The following is a 16,222-nucleotide window of genomic DNA, read 5'->3' as shown; positions in this document are numbered from 1 at the left end:
ACTTTGACAACTGACAACTTGACTTATGCAGGTAACGCTCATAATAAATATAAAGATTCATGTACCTGTCAGTGTGGATCCTAAGATCTATGCATTGGATTTTTGGTAAGTTAAGATTCCTGCAGACATGAACACTCACATACAAAAGCAGACTTAATGTACACTGTCGCTGTTCTCTCACACTGCGCTATGATCCTCAAAAGTCTAAAATCATATGGCAATGCACAGAAATTTCCTTCTAAGAATAAACAGTATGTAAACACGTCTTCACTATAAAAAGTACTATACTTGAAGGCAGCTTGGCACTTTGGAGAATAGAGAGGTGAAGCATATAGGTGAAGCACATAACCAGCATTTAGAAATCCTTGGCCCCCTGACAAAAGGGTGGCCCCTAAGCGATAATTATACAAAATTCCGGTCATGTTTTACTATTCAAAACCATATCAATGTATATTTATTTATGTTGTATGTTCATATACATTGATGGTTGAGTTAAGGTTGATAGGCTGTTAAAAAAGTCTAACCAAATCAGCCAAGACCTGGAGACGATCAGAGTTTGCAGTGTTTAATTCTTGCAAGAAGGAGCATATATCAATCAAGGGTCAAAAAGGTGTCTTTGTAATACTGAAAGGAGAGAACTCTCTGTACCCCCCCACCCCCCCAACCCACCCAACCTTGAGCCGATAGTCATAAAGTCTAAACATGCAGACATAGCCGGCTTCCTTGAGCGAGAAGGACAACATCACATCTGCCTTTGTATCTGTATCAGAAGAACAAGGTGCATGCCTTGTTGTAGTTCAAGGCGAACATTCTCTCACGCCTGCACAGAATGGGAGTATAATTCAAGATGAACAAAGGCAAGAGCTAATATATGACAGAGAATATCCATAAATGGGAGTATGCTGATTATTTTTCCATCATAGGCTTACGTGTATTACTTGCTGTGTTAAAATACGTTTTGCCTCGGGTAAAGCAACACTTCTGCTTGTTATCAGTCATTCTTTAACATGCTGGCAAATTACTTTTTGTACATCTAGAGGTCCCCCTTGTGGCTAACAGACCTTGCAGTCTGTCAATTAGGAAGCCCCATACAAATGTGCATCGCACAGTCCCCAGCCAGTCAATCCAGAAACTCAAGGATCTATGCCAGTCTCGCCATTAGACCACTTCTCCCTCAGCGGTATGGCAGACTCTCTGTGCAGGCTGTGCCATCTCCCTCCGGGGACTACTTCACCAACAGTCGAGGAGCGTGGCAAGTGGGGCAGCAAAAAGGAGTTCCTCCTGACTGTGGCTGGTGCTATTATTGGACTTGGAAATATATGGAGATTTCCATATCTGTGCTACAAGAATGGTGGTGGTGAGTATTTCTGTTTATTATTCACTCAGGTAATATTTCCTACCCCTGCCTCACCTTAATAAAAGTGCAGTGTAGTGATCGATCCTGCTTGCAAACTTTTTTACAACTCTTTCATTATGTTCTATAAACTAGAGAAACTGATGGTAAATTCTTAGGATGTTGTTAAAAGATCCACTAAGGCACATTTTTTAAAATGTTTTCATTCGTTTTATTTTACTTGTTAGGTCTTAAGGTTTTTATTATAAAATATTTAAAGATGGGTAACCAAGGATTAAAAAAAAAATCACAGTGAGGAAACTAAGCTTAAAGAAATGTATAATATTCTGCATATGATAAACTGATGAACATGTTATCATATGTTTATATGAGCCATTTTTTAAATTCAGTCACATGGAAACTGTCCACTGCAAAACCCTCTTGCTTTCTTGTGCCTGTGTCCCTCTGCTTCACATCTGATGTTTAAGGATTTGACAGGTTTTGAAAGGTTATAAAAATCTTTTTCAGCCTGTGTTTTTGCAAAGAGCAGAGTCACATTCCTTGCTGAATCCCTGCAATTTTCACTTGCTTACAAAAAACCACAGTCCTCAAGCTGATTTCACATCCCTTAAAACTGAGAAAATTCAGTAGTTAAAACATGAGCACTTTTTGCACAAGTACTGTAAACAAGATGGTAAGGTGAGTATTTTAAACTCATTCACGTAGCATTAGTCTAATTTGTTGCACTGAACCTGACAGGGACCTGTTTGAGTAATTATAATCTGATAAGCTGATAACACAGATAATAGATAAGAAGTGGGTTTTTTGTTTTCTTGGTCCAACAGTTACATGATAGCAATACAAACCATACAGTAGGAAAGCAACAGGGCATTTCTTCATTTCCTGTTACACTATTTCCAACAAGTTTACCTTATTTCCAGTCACAATATTCCAGGAAAATCTGAGAGAAGCATCAGCTAAGAAACACATTTTATTGTGGAGATGTCATATAACACCCTGCTAAGACGCTAAAACGCAAAATGAATAGTTTCACGATCAATATGTAAACTGTCCTGTTTATTTACTTTAAGAAGCAGTTCTAACTCCAAAAAGCATCTCCAAACCTTATTCAGTGTGCCTCCCTACGCTGATTTAATGACAACTGTAAGATTTCAGCTTATCCTGTATTTTTGAGGATTTTACAACAGCAGTTTGTGTTGCAACGCAGAAATTGATATTGATCTTATGTAACACCTGACAAGAATGCAAATGACTGTATTTCTGTATATATGTTTGAGTGTTCCTTTATCAAAGCTTCATGACCTTACACAACAGACTACATGTTACATATTTTCACATCAACATAAAGATGAGGAAGGCACATTACTGCTTTTAACATGTTTAAAATATGTCTGTTTGTTTGCTTGTTTTGTCTTTTAACTGTTTTTTTTAAAATGTTGACTCAAAAAATGATTAATTAGCTCTGATTTTCTCTTCGTATAACCAGTTTCTCCTTTCCAGCATTCCTAGAAATTTAAAGTATGTCAAGGGTTGATCGCTAAAGTATATAGTCTTCCCTTTTAAAAGGTCATGCACTGTATTTCTGATTTGAAACCACACATGGCTTTTAGATCTGGATCACTGTGCTGCTCTGTGGCTCGAAACCATATTATGTAAACGCAACACCTGTCAAAAGAGGTATTTAGGCTGTAGATGTAAAGCCGCAATCATCTGAAAGTGTGTGGATGCTGCTTACATATCTGAGAACAACACAGCAGTTCAGATTGAGAGTGAAGACAAGCAGAGACAAAATGGGAAACATCAAATAAAACATTTGCCATTCCAGGCATAAAATAGACACAGCGGAGTGGATTTCCTCTGAGGAGATGCTGTTAAGACACAAAAGTGCTCCAAATGAATTGACAATAATTAGCAACAATTCTGATAATCGACTCAAAAAAGCCAGTTTCTCTAAATGTTTGCTGCATTTTATTTGTTACATCCCAGTAAATTAAATATCTTGGCATTTTAATCTGTTGGCCGAACAGAACAGGCAATTCAAAGTGGTCACCTCAGGTTCTGTGAACTCTGTGACATATTTTTCTCTATTTACTGACATTTTATGGACTACACACAATTACTGGAAAAAATAATGGAAGCATGTATAAATACGTTTTTTTTTTTTATACATTCTGCATGTTGTCTGCATTAATGTTTTGTCCAATATGGTTTTTCCACAAAAAATGTTAGTACTGTAATTAATGGATCAATTACTTATTGATGTACTTATTTGTTAAACATTAGTAAATGATTAATTAACCATTAGTAAAGCCACTAATTACAGCTTATAAAGCAAGGATGTTGGTTTGGTTTTATCTTTGCTTGGGACATTTCTTGCCCAAAATAATACATGCTCTCATTCTCATTCTCATTCACATTCTCATTCACATTCTCATTCTCATTCTCATTATCTTTTCCCATTCCACATGTCCACACACATACGTGCATAAAAAGCCTGACTTTGCATAATGTTTACTGGAACTGAATGTGTCTGCTGATATAACTTTCCTGAAACTGAACTTTTTTTTCCTCTGATTTTAAACTGATATTTTTTTATTTTAAGAAAATAAATGCATAAAAGCATGTAGGTAGTGTGCCACTCTGAATCAACTATCTGCTGTGTGCCATTTTCATTTCTCACCTGAGATTCAGTAGCTCTGCTGTTTTGTTGATTTGGATGACACAAACAGGAGTTTCATAACAGAGTCACAGCAATGCCCATTCTGATCTTTTAACTCATTCCTGTTCCTGAACTTATGGACATATCTTCCACTAGGAAATCATAGCTCACCTGAGAGCCCACAGCTCACCTGTCTGTGTGGCTCAGGCTGCTGCTGACAAGATTTTCAGAGTAAAATGTTGCCTAACATGAACAAACTAATAAATTGGACAAGCTGTGGCAATGTACCTTTGACCCACGTGCAGTAAGAGCTTTTTAAGTAAGAGCTTTTTTAATCCACTCATGGAAAAGGGGAGGGAGGCATTAAATAATAAATATTTCTCAAGCTAATTTCAGAAGACACGTTTGGACTGATTACAGTACATTCTTATTAGCTGAGCTCAGCTGTTACATTAAGTGTTGAGTTCTTCTTTTATAACCACCTGTGGTTTTAACTCGCTTTGAGAGGCATTTTTGCCTCACAAATTACCGAACACATAACCACTGAAATTTAAATGTAACATCAACTGATGTTAATTTTGTCTGGTGAAGATCTCAATTCTGTGACATGTGAAACTGTTTGAACTATAAATACTTAGCGTTTCAGATTCAGCACCGCTCATCATCTGCTCCAACTGCAAGTGCCGGGCTGCAGCTGGTCAACAATGCGTAATGGAGTTTGAAGCTGAGGTTGCCAGATCATAGTCAAGTATCCCTCATGTCCCAATTTTTTGATCTTTACATCTAGAGGTCCCCCTCTTAGTTTCTGCATACATCTTACCAATAAAACAGCGGGGTTTTATGACAATTCACCAACCCCTTTACACTGGTAGAGGCTTGTCCCTATTGTCCATACCCAAATCTAGGCCCATGATACCTAGTCAGAAAGTGCCTTGTCAGAAAGTGCAGCAAATTAACACAATTATCAGAGGTTAACACAAAAGTAGCCAAAATTATTCCCATTTTACATAATCTGTATAGACCAACTTCAGCAATGCACTGTCAAACTTTACCAGCACAAAAACTAATGCTCTCAAAGCCACCTAGAAAAAATGTTAAATCTATCTTAAAGACTTAAGTGTTCTTGGCGTTCCGTTAATTCCAGGAAAAACAGTTGACAAGGTTTCAATCTTTAGAAACAGCTTGTTAACAAACATCCACGTAAAATAAGGCCCAACCATGTCTGTGTCATCCCTAAATTCCATGATTAAGTATTGAAAGAAGTATTCAGCTCTGGTTTCTATCCTAAAAACTACAACTTACAAAAAAACTTGCAAAAGTTTCACCTCTTGGCACAGCTGTCCAGTTTCTAGCTTGTGCACCTCTATCTCTGTGATGCCACAAATCGTGCTTGTTTAAGTCAGAATATGGATATGACCGAAAGTTTTCCCCCTTTACTATATAGTGAATGTTTTACTGTTCTGTCTGAATGCTGTGTGTGTGTGTGAAATGAATGCACTATACTGAAAAATCCTATAATGAAGTGAAAAAAGTAGTGTTCCTTCAGGTTATGTCTGGTGTGGTGTTGAGGTTTGTTCCCCCCTTACCTTAAACTGAAGCTGACCTTATCCCCAACCCCAAACAGCCATCTGTTAGGATCTGTAATTTAATCTAAGGTTACCTCGACACCAACCACAGAGGGGGGTGCTGCAGGAAACATTATTTTCACGGGGGGGCACAGCTATCTGAAGGGGGAACAGCGTTCATAGACCTAATCAACTTTATTTGGTGTCATCATTAGCAGGCGTAAAAGCTAGTGGACCTCTAATGAACTACATTTTATGGGACTTCTGAGGAACCCTGACAGTGAAGCAGCTAAATGGGATACAGCCATCATTAATTTGATCATCCACACCTGTGTTTTTCCTACTGTAAAATATCATAATGTGTTCTGTGAAAAAGACCTGAGGTCTATAAACTTGTCTCAAACTGAGATTTATGGCAAGTGCAGTGAGGCCTTCCCCTTCAGAAGGCATAACCTGTGTTCCCAGAACCTCTAAAAGTAGAATGGGAGGCCAAGCCTTTAGCTATCAGGCCCCTCTCCAACTGCCAGTTTGGGTTCAGGAAGCAAACACCCACTCTAATTTAAAAATTAGGCTTAAAACCTTTTTGTTTGACAAAGCTTATAATTAGTCGTTACAGTTAAGGACAAAGCCCATAGTATGGCTGGCTCAGGCAACTGAACCATCCCTTAGTTATGCTGCTATAGGTCGACACTGCTGGGGGCACTCTGCTTCAGATCCATTTTGGATTAATTCTATGGCAACTGTAATGTAAATAACCAAACATGACAGCTTTTAGCTTCTGCTCTGTTTCCTATCATAACTGTAATCTGCTGAGCACACAGTATCCACTAACTGTTCTGTAATCTGAATGCTGGCCCTGTAACATTGTCCACTTCCAACTCTGTTTGTATCATGTTTTATATGCTGCATGTCCTTCTCCTCCTCTCCTCCATTCCCACCTGTCCAGGAAATCAGACTTTACTTACTCTTGCAGGTGCATTCTTCATACCTTATATCCTGTTCTTGGTGACCTGTGGCATTCCCCTGTTCATATTGGAGACAGCACTGGGCCAGTACACCAGTCAGGGGGGAATCATGTGCTGGAGGAAGATCTGCCCCTTGTTTGAAGGTGAGACATTGTACACCTGCCAGGACTTTGATATATTGGAGTTCAGCAAGAGGAAATACTGAGAAAATGCAATGTCAACATTTTAAAACATTTTATTTTGTTTGCAGGCATGGGATATGCCAGCCAAATGATCATTTTCTACGGATCCATCAGCTACATTGTGATTTTAGCCTGGGCCTTTCTCTACTTTTTTTCCTCCTTCTCTGGAGAGTTGCCATGGGCCACTTGTAATAACACGTGGAATACAGGTAAATTTCATCTTTATCCTGAAGTTTACTTTTATATCATACCAATAAATAAAATGTGACAACACTTTATGTCACCTGATTTAGCATTTTTAGGCAGTGTATGAACATTTATAACACACTAGAATATAGCTGTAAGCAGATACAGATGACAATAAGTTTATGCATAGTTGTAAAAATATAAAAATATGTGTCCACTGGAGAAGTTAGAATTGCTGACATATATACTCGACACTAATAAACATCTAAAATCCTTATATCTGCTTACAACTACTTTATAATCCATGTACTCAATTTTTGCGTACTGGTTAAAGTGTTATCAAAAAATTTGGCATTATTTCATCTTGTTCAGTTTATCACATAGCAATAATCTACTAATGCGTTAGCTGATTGTGCATTTTCAGTTTTAACAGTGTCTAACAATTGTCTTAACAATATTTTGATTTATTTCAGACGCTTGTGTGGTAATAAACGACTATAACGCGACTGCTAACTGGACCTCCCCGGTGAATGCCTCATCATCCGTGACAGAGTTTTGGCAGTAAGTGTTTGTCTAAATGAGAATAAATTTAGCCCAAAGGAGTCACAGATTATTAATGGATAACAAGACAAATAAACTTGTGTAGTAGAGACCCGTGCTTTTAGAAAGGCTGAATGTTTACAAATCCACAATTGAGACATAGCAAAATCTAAATTTGAAAACTGCAGCTTTGTACTGTGGTGTGGACGGGAAAACAGAGTTTTTTTTAAATTACGTTACATGCCTGGTCAGACACATTTAGGTATTGTGTGACACTGGCGGCAATGGTAAGTAAAGGCACTACAAGCCCATGTTCCACCCCCACAGATGTCTTCTCTTATTTTGGCTGACTGGATGTCAGCTCAGGACTGGTTGGGTGTGTACAAACTGAGCGTGATTCATTGACATCTTTGGTAATTTTGTTGCACATGTTAGGGCATGTCAGCTTCCACCTTTACCAGTTTTGTTATGTAGTTTGGTGCCCTCATGCAACTCCTGACAGAGCTCCTCTTTATTTTAGCAGAGGTCTGATCAGCCAGAATAACCACAAACAGGGCCTTCAACGACCTTCAAACGACTCTTAAAAATTACAGTTTTAACCATTAGATCCATGGAGTAATGAAGTCAAAGGAATGCTTTGACATTATCTGTGTTTTCAATTCTGTTTGAGCTTATGTTCAATTTCACCTACTACACCCACCCTAAAAATTTTCCCATTTTAATAACTTGCGAGCGCTCACGTCATTAAGACGACTGTGGGATTACAGTTGGCCATGTAAGGATTAAAGTACTGTGTACTTGTATGGATGAATGCAAAACTATATCCGTTAAATCCTGTTTTAATACCACTGGATGACAGTTTTGGCTGATGCTGTTTGATTTTCAGGCCCTTCCATATCATTTCATGCCAGGTTGTTATGTTCCTAAGAGGTCCAATTTATATGACTTTGTGGTTACATGGAGTTCCAGTTTGTCTTTTGTTTGCATGACAAGGCAAACAATTGTGGATGCCTCACATCAGCCAAAGTTTGTCATTTGAAGGAATTAAACCCAATTATATAGGCGCCATATATTATTTAACCTCGCACTCTGCTGTCATACAAACTTCTTGATTTGCGTAACAGTCAAACGTTTCAATTCATAACCATGGGAGTTGTTTTACTCTGTCCCACGTGATGATAATTCTGTGTCAGTACAACTTACTTAATATTTGGCTTGTTGATCAATTTACATCACATCCAGACACACGTGTTTTCAATTATTTTGGCTGTGTTAACTTGCCTGCGGGGTCAAACGAGGCAAACAAGGAGCAGCACTAGTTCCCGGTATGTCAGCATGAAGCATTTACTTTTACATATCACCTTGCACAACAGATTTGCCTAACACCTTATATCACGCCAAACACACAGACTGACTGACTTATATAAGCTGTCTGCTCAATACATGGCTGGCACATACCATTTACAGAGTTCAATACAAATGTACATACACATAAATGTGCAATAAATATTTATTTAAAACCATTACCAAAAAATAAAATCTTAATAAATATTTACACGCCCAATAATACTCAATACGCATTATTTGCTCGTTCACAGGCAAACGGCATGGTACAGCCCAGCGTCCCCATTGTGAAGCCCCAGACTCAAGTGCACCGTAATATAGAAACAATCAATCAATAAATATATTTGTTAAAATACAATATGTGTGATTATTTAACCCGTGCACTAATATATGCTAAATTGCGTTATATTTGCAGAGCCAAATTCCAAATACAGCTGTTCTTATTTATACCTTTTTCTGTTTCTGTTGTCAGACAATGGAAGAAGTATGAACCATTTAGACTATGTGTTAACCACCAGTCACTTCCAAGCCATTTCCAAGCTGCTGCTCTGCACTGCTAAAATTCAGATTTTCTAACCGTGAAGTCATCTGACAAAATCACCATACACACAAGTTAAAGTCAGTTTACAAGTTTACTTATAAAATGATCACTCAGTGAGAGTTCAGAGTCAGACTCTTCTGAGGAAAAGTCTGACCTTGCACTCAGGGAGCAATGCTGGTGACTTAGTTCTATGGAAAATAGCTAAGGTTTGTCCAAAAAGTGCTACATTTGTTCGTAGGTGCTTTTATTAAAAAAATCACTAAAGGGGTATGAAAAGTCAGTAAATCTATTAACAAAGTCGCCAGCTTGGCAGGACTGCCTGTGAACACCCCGTGATGATGTAATAGAAATTGTTCATGCAAGAGCAACGGCCAGCGAGGAAACACTCAGCCAACCAACCAGTGGTGTAACTTCTTGACTCATTCAGTCAGATATTTGCATTTATAGGACTGGCCCCACTGTTGCAGTCCAGCCAATAATGTCGACTATTAACTGGAGATATAATAATGATGACCCATTGTTACATTTCCTCTGCTCCCCTTTCCCAAGTGTACAGTACCTCAGTTTTCACTTACACCTGAGAGACAGTCTGCCAGCCAGGTCGGCTTTCACTGCCGTGTACTGGACTGTGGAGTCATAAGGTTGTGATGAGCAGTGCCATGCTGTGATGCACCACGTAGGAAGACGTGACGTCCCAGCAAGTAGTACCTCAGTGACTCAATGGCCCTCTTCATGGTCAAGCAGTCCTTCTTGACCGTGGACTACCCTGTCTGTCGGTCCAGGAGCTTGCAACTCAGGAGCAGTAGTGGATGCCTCTTCCCCCTCAGTCTCTTACAAAAGCAGAGTCACACCAGAGTCATCCATCTGGACTCATACAGACTGTATTTGATTGACATCTCCATCAGTCTTTTGATGTTTTTTGTTGCATCCAATTTACACCAAATGCAAGCTCCCAGTATAGCTACCCCTAACTTCACCTTGTCTAATCAGCCAGAATAATTAAACACCTGTGTACTAAAGGTGTGAAGGGCCTATAAATGCGCATTCAAGTATATATCATTATTAATAGTTTGCTGAGCTTTAACATCATTAGACCTTTCACGATGGACTTTTTGACTTGTCAATCAGACATGTAATGAATAGCACTAATAATGGCTCCATAGCTCCAGAGCTAGCTGTTTTCTTTAGTCTACATGTGGCACTGAAGGGCATGTTAACATGTACAGTAAATTGCCTCAGATAGCTGGTTAATACACACTGACAATGCATTGGTCCTTACAGACGACGGGTGTTAAATATATCCACCGGAATAGAAGAATTGGGAAACATACAGTGGGACCTTTCTTTGTGCCTTCTTCTGTCCTGGATCATCTGCTACTTCTGTGTCTGGAAGGGAGTGAGATCCACAGGAAAGGTACGACTGCAATGGCAAATCTTATTCTCAGACATTAGGCTTGTAAGGTAATGTCAATTATTTCCTTAACTCATTTATAAATTAGTTTTTTATTTTCTTTATTTTCACTACAGCAAGTAAGTGAAGAAGTATTTTCAGTAAGCTGATTCTGAAATGTTAGACACTTCATTCTGACCCTCCAAACCTTCAAAGCATACAAGGTGTGAGAAGAGTTCTCTAATACCTGTAGACAAATGTGTCTTGAACTGATTAGATTTTAGAGGTCAAAGGTTAAAGGCCACTGTAACCTCACAACAAAATGTTTGTGGCCATAACTCAAGAATTTGTATGCTTATATTTGACAACATTTCACACAAATGTTGAATAGGACAATATGATGAAGTGATGATATTTTATATCCAATAGGTCAAAGTTGAACTTCGAGGTGACATCATAATGTTCTGCAAAAACACTTTTCAGTTTATTATTTAACACCATAACTCAGAAACACAAGGGAGATTTGAACATTGTTCACATTTGGTCTGAATACTGAATTGGTGAGACTAATCTTGGGTACCCCACCTTAAAATTTTGCCAAAAAATGCACTCATTACCTTTTTATTAAATTCCTTCAAAGTTTTCACCACATGTATTATATGAGTTTGAACAGACATTGATGTAAACGGCAACTTGAGTGGTTGGCAGAGGCATACAACCGCAAGGCATTATTCTAGTTTCTCAGGCAGCTGTCAAAGTTGGCTCTCTCTTGTGCATGTCTGGACTTAATATTGTGCATCAAAATCAGACCGAATTAAAACAATTCTCTGCCAGAGAATTCTTTAGAAGGAAAGAGGTCAATACAGATTCGTAGCTGTTGCTGAATACATGAAGTTCTTTGCAAGAAGACTGGGAAAAATCAACAACATGATAAATAAATATCAGTACTTATACTCTCTCGCATCTAGTCATTTAATATGTTGTATATTGCATAGAATTTGGCACTCCCCAGCAACAAGGAAAGGCTGGTAAATCAAATCTCTGGAAATCTCATCTAAATCAGAATAACGTTTTGGTCTTGTGGTTGCCTCAGACCTGCAGCCACATGCAATCAGCTCTCACCTGCCATTCTTTCTCAAGCCCAGAGCATTTGAAGGCAGTATTAATAACAGATGTTTTTCATTTAGGTGTGAAAACTGGCTACAGGCCAACACTCTAATTTGTCAGAGGCTGGGGGGCTGAGCAGGACTGGCGTGAGGTCTATGATTGTGAGAAAGTGAAGTGGAAACGCTGCTTGGCAAACTGCCCAGTGAGAGAGATATTTGCAGTGGATCCTATGTGTCTGTGCCCCATAGTTACCTACTGTACACAAATCACTCCAATGCTTCAGATAACAGGAGTAAATCATCTGCTATGACAAGAGCCACATTGACACATTCTTGGATTCCCAAAGTGGCGCCAAACATGCATTATAGTGTGGTATTCTTTAATTTGTAACAGAGGGTTTTTCTGATTAAATATAGGCAGCCTACTTCACAGCCACATCGCCCTTCATCATGTTAGCAGTGCTGTTTCTCAGAGGAATGACCCTTCCTGGAGCCTTCCATGGTATCAAGTACTACCTGTACCCCAATCCTGCACGGCTCGCTGACCCACAGGTATCATTCAGCCTATGTTCTATTTTGCACTGGATTTTCTGTCGCTAAAGTGACAGAGTTGACAAGTGTAGCCCCCCTAGCTCGTAGTCTGGCTTGGCAAACTAACCTGTGTTAGCAAATGACCATATAAATGCTCTTACACTTTAACTTAAATAGATAAAATGAAATAAATGATTGGTGTCTCCACTTAGCAGACTATATGGTTCACTAATTTTTATGTTCATCTAAGAATTATGTTTTATGTAATATTTAATTCCTTGCTTCACACACACACACACACACACACACGCACACACTCACTCTGCAACTAAATAACAGCTTGTTTTAACACCTATTTTGTGTAACCATTCTGGGAGAATATTCAGTTTTGTGTTAATGTTCTGCATTTGTGGGCATTTTTGACTGGTTTCCAGGTTTGGATGGATGCTGGAACACAAATATTTTATTCCTATGCCATATGTTTGGGATGTCTGACGACACTTGGGAGCTACAGCAAGTACAACAACAACTGTTACAGGTGGGTACATTAGTATCCATATGGCTTGTAGCTAAATGTGGTATGTGGTCTGTGGGCTGTGTTACAAAGACAGAAATAGTGACACACTGAAATTGTTTTTTGATTTGCAGAGACTCCTTCTTTCTTTGCTTGTTGAACAGTGGGACCAGCTTTATATTTGGCTTTGCCATCTTCTCAGTTCTGGGCTACATGTCACAACAACAGGGTGTTGATATTTCTACAGTTGCTGAGTCAGGTACAGATGTGCATCCACCAGTTAGACATTGGGGTTTCTGAGGTTGTTTTCCACACCTTCTTCATTATTGCCTCATCGATTTTAATCATATTATAAAAATGTTAAAATTAACTGCACTGCTTTCATGATAAGTACATACTCACTGCTGGTTTCTCTTTGTAGGCCCTGGCCTTGTCTTCATAGTATATCCACAAGCTGTGACCCTTCTGCCGTGGCCTCAGTTCTGGTCCATGTTCTTCTTCGCTATGATCATCTTGTTAGGAATAGACAGTCAGGTCAGCTGCAGCCTCTCATGTGTCACACAGAAAATGCCCGAAATTTTTTTTTTTTTTTTTTTTTTGCTAAATCGTCACTACAACTTGTCTTTCTGTCTCTCTCCAGTTTGTTGGGCTCGAAAGCATCATGACCTCTTTGGAAGACATCTACCCTTCCCAGATCCGAAAAGGATACCGCAGAGAGCTTGTTCTGATGCTCATCTGTGCTTTTTGCTATGGGTTTGGCCTGCTTCTGGCGTCTGGGGTGAGCTGTGAGAAGAACCTTCATCATTGGTCACTGTGGTGGAGCTATTTGCAGTCTGATCAATTAATGCTCAATACACAGCATCTAAACTCTGAAAACTTTTTTTTCTTATTGAGGACTTCCTCTACATCTTAACACAAAATAAAAGGCAGTTGATATCCAGACTAACGCATTACCTCCTTTAATTTCAGGCTGGTGCGTACATTCTGCAGATCTTTGATCACTATGTATGCAGTGGTCCCACTCTTCTCCTGATGGCAATCTTTCAGTCAGTGATCATTGGACGGATTTATGGTAAGATACCAAAGCTATGTCCCAATTCCATACAATGTATTAATAATGAAGGCTTTGAATATAAAGTGCTTGTGGCCTGAAAAAATGGCTAAATTAAATATACTAAAATATATCAGTATGCATATTTAATTAGCATGACTTTTGTGTTTATTGTTAATGTTGACACTATTGTTCCAAAAAGCTGCAACTACCTAAATTGCTAGGGGAAAAAACTGTAATCACTCAGAAGTATCTTGGAAAACAACAGCCTTTTTAAAGGAAGCAATTGTTAAAATGTGAAAGCTAACAGAAAAAAGCTCAGCAGATGGAGATGATGGGAAATTAGAAATCCAAGTTAGATTTCGTAAGGTATTATTACAATGAATTAGTAAACTAACAAAAAAAAAAAAAAAAAAAAATGGAGTCACAAAAGAATAGACTTTCAGATTAGTTACACTATCTCTCTTTCACAAATTTTGCCAGAAAAAAAAACTCATCAGCATCATCAGAGAAAGAACATTAAGTCCCTGTAACAAGTATAACACAGCATTTGCAAACAAAAACAAGTCCAAAGTGTGCAAGGCATTTGCCTTGTATAGCTGTCATAAATGGAGTACCTAAACCTAATTGTATAAACAAGGGTGTCTGGAGCAGAGAAGCAAGATGCTAGTATTTGTTTGCTGACAACATAGTGGCTGCAGCCATGTATGGAGCAGGGACAGAGCTTATGTAAAGTGTTTGTCTCAGGTGCTGAACGCTTCTGTGACAACATTGAGGACATGATTGGCTACAGACCTCTATCACTGATCAAGTACTGCTGGCTGTATGCCACCCCTCTTACTTGCAGTGTGAGTGTCTTTTTATTTATTTTTTACATTCTGTTCATATTAATAATATTTCCTTTTGATCCAAAAGTGTTTACAAGTTTGTTATTTGTTACCCTTTATAGGGCACACTTGTGTTCTTGCTCCTGAGATACACCCCCCTGAAGTTCAACAACTCCTATGTGTATCCGTGGTGGTCTTACTGGATCGGCTGGTTTCTCGCCATGTCATCTCTTACCATGATTCCGGTCTCCATGATCAGCAAACTGGCCAAAGGAAAAGGGACTTTATGGCAGGTCAGTGGTGGTGTTAGTAGGTGACTTGTGATTATTTATAAACTTCACTGGAACATATTTTTTGTTACCTGTGGATACTGTGCTGCTGCAGGTGATGTTCTTTGACAATATGAATACCTTCCCCTAGCGCCTCAAAGCAAGCACCCAGCCTGCAGTTGACCTTCCAATGATGGCAAAGGAAATGGCAAGCATCAGTGCTGCACTGCATGTCCATGATGGTGAAAAAACAGGCAATATTGAATGAAATGCCAATCCTTTAAAAATAACCTTTTTTTTTTTTTTATTATTCAGAAATATGTAGGGCTTGTTGTTTACTTTATATATGGTGGTTAGTATTCATACACAAATATCTGTTTTAAGGTGAGGTGACCTATCTGAATGTAGTACATACAGTATATCAGATGTCTAATATAAGGTTGTTTTTGTGTAATGTTATATATATATAACATCTTAACTTCTTTTCTACAACCCAGGCCTCGAATACCTCAACATTTAAAGGACTACGATGTTTTTGTGTGTTTTAGCCCATTCATGAGAAGAACAACAATGCTGGAATTATCTTGCAGAGATATAGAATAGAGTCTATCACAGTGATGCTATGGTGGATGAAGCCAGTAAAACAAGCAAATTTCAAGTGTACTTGCTGTGTGTTGTTGTTAAAGTCTGAAAAATTGTTTTGATTATTTCCTATTTTTCTATAACTAAAATAGTGATGACTAAATAAGCAATGATAAAATTTAACATCCTTTCTTATTGTTTATTTAAGAGTTTAAATAAGTTAATCTGCTTCATCTGGACTGTCTGAGAGAAATTTGACCACATTTAATTGGTAGTGTCATCACCATAGCAACATAATCAAACCTCAATGTTAGAGTTTGACATTGTGAATGTCTGAATGGTGCACAGAGAACCCCTCTGATGTCTGTAAGGTAAATATGTAGCTGGAGTCAGCTGTCGGTTATCTTAGCTTAGGGTGAAGGCTGTAAATGGGTATAAACAGAAAGCCCAGCTCTGTCCATAGGTAACAAACTCTGCCTTCGTCACTGCTTCCAGGCCTCAACAACGCTGTCTCTCCTGTATATTTCCAACACAGCGTTCAGCTCAGACTCATGACTGCCGTTGACCTCTGGACCTCTTCATCTCTTTCATTTTGTTTCCTTTGTTCTCCTCTGTC

General features: G+C 38.6%; 1 protein-coding gene across 1 annotated transcript; it reads left to right on the top strand.

Annotated features, from left to right (window-relative positions):
- The first annotated feature begins 1,045 nt into the window (after positions 1-1,045).
- On the top strand, positions 1,046-15,299 carry slc6a11a (solute carrier family 6 member 11a). The gene is made up of 14 exons (XM_041033282.1): positions 1,046-1,357; positions 6,552-6,686; positions 6,794-6,934; positions 7,385-7,472; positions 10,618-10,750; positions 12,250-12,384; positions 12,798-12,901; positions 13,012-13,136; positions 13,299-13,411; positions 13,518-13,655; positions 13,847-13,949; positions 14,676-14,776; positions 14,878-15,048; positions 15,176-15,299. The coding sequence occupies exons 1-14, from the start codon at positions 1,144-1,146 to the stop codon at positions 15,290-15,292; spliced, it is 1,818 nt and encodes a 605-aa protein (XP_040889216.1). The 5' UTR covers positions 1,046-1,143; the 3' UTR covers positions 15,293-15,299.
- The last annotated feature ends 923 nt before the right edge of the window (positions 15,300-16,222 follow it).

The sequence above is a fragment of the Toxotes jaculatrix genome, chromosome 3, assembly GCF_017976425.1.
Source record: "Toxotes jaculatrix isolate fToxJac2 chromosome 3, fToxJac2.pri, whole genome shotgun sequence".
Lineage (NCBI taxonomy): Eukaryota > Metazoa > Chordata > Actinopteri > Toxotidae > Toxotes > Toxotes jaculatrix.
Note: the sequence above shows the minus strand (reverse complement) of the source record. Positions and strands in the feature narration are given on the sequence as shown.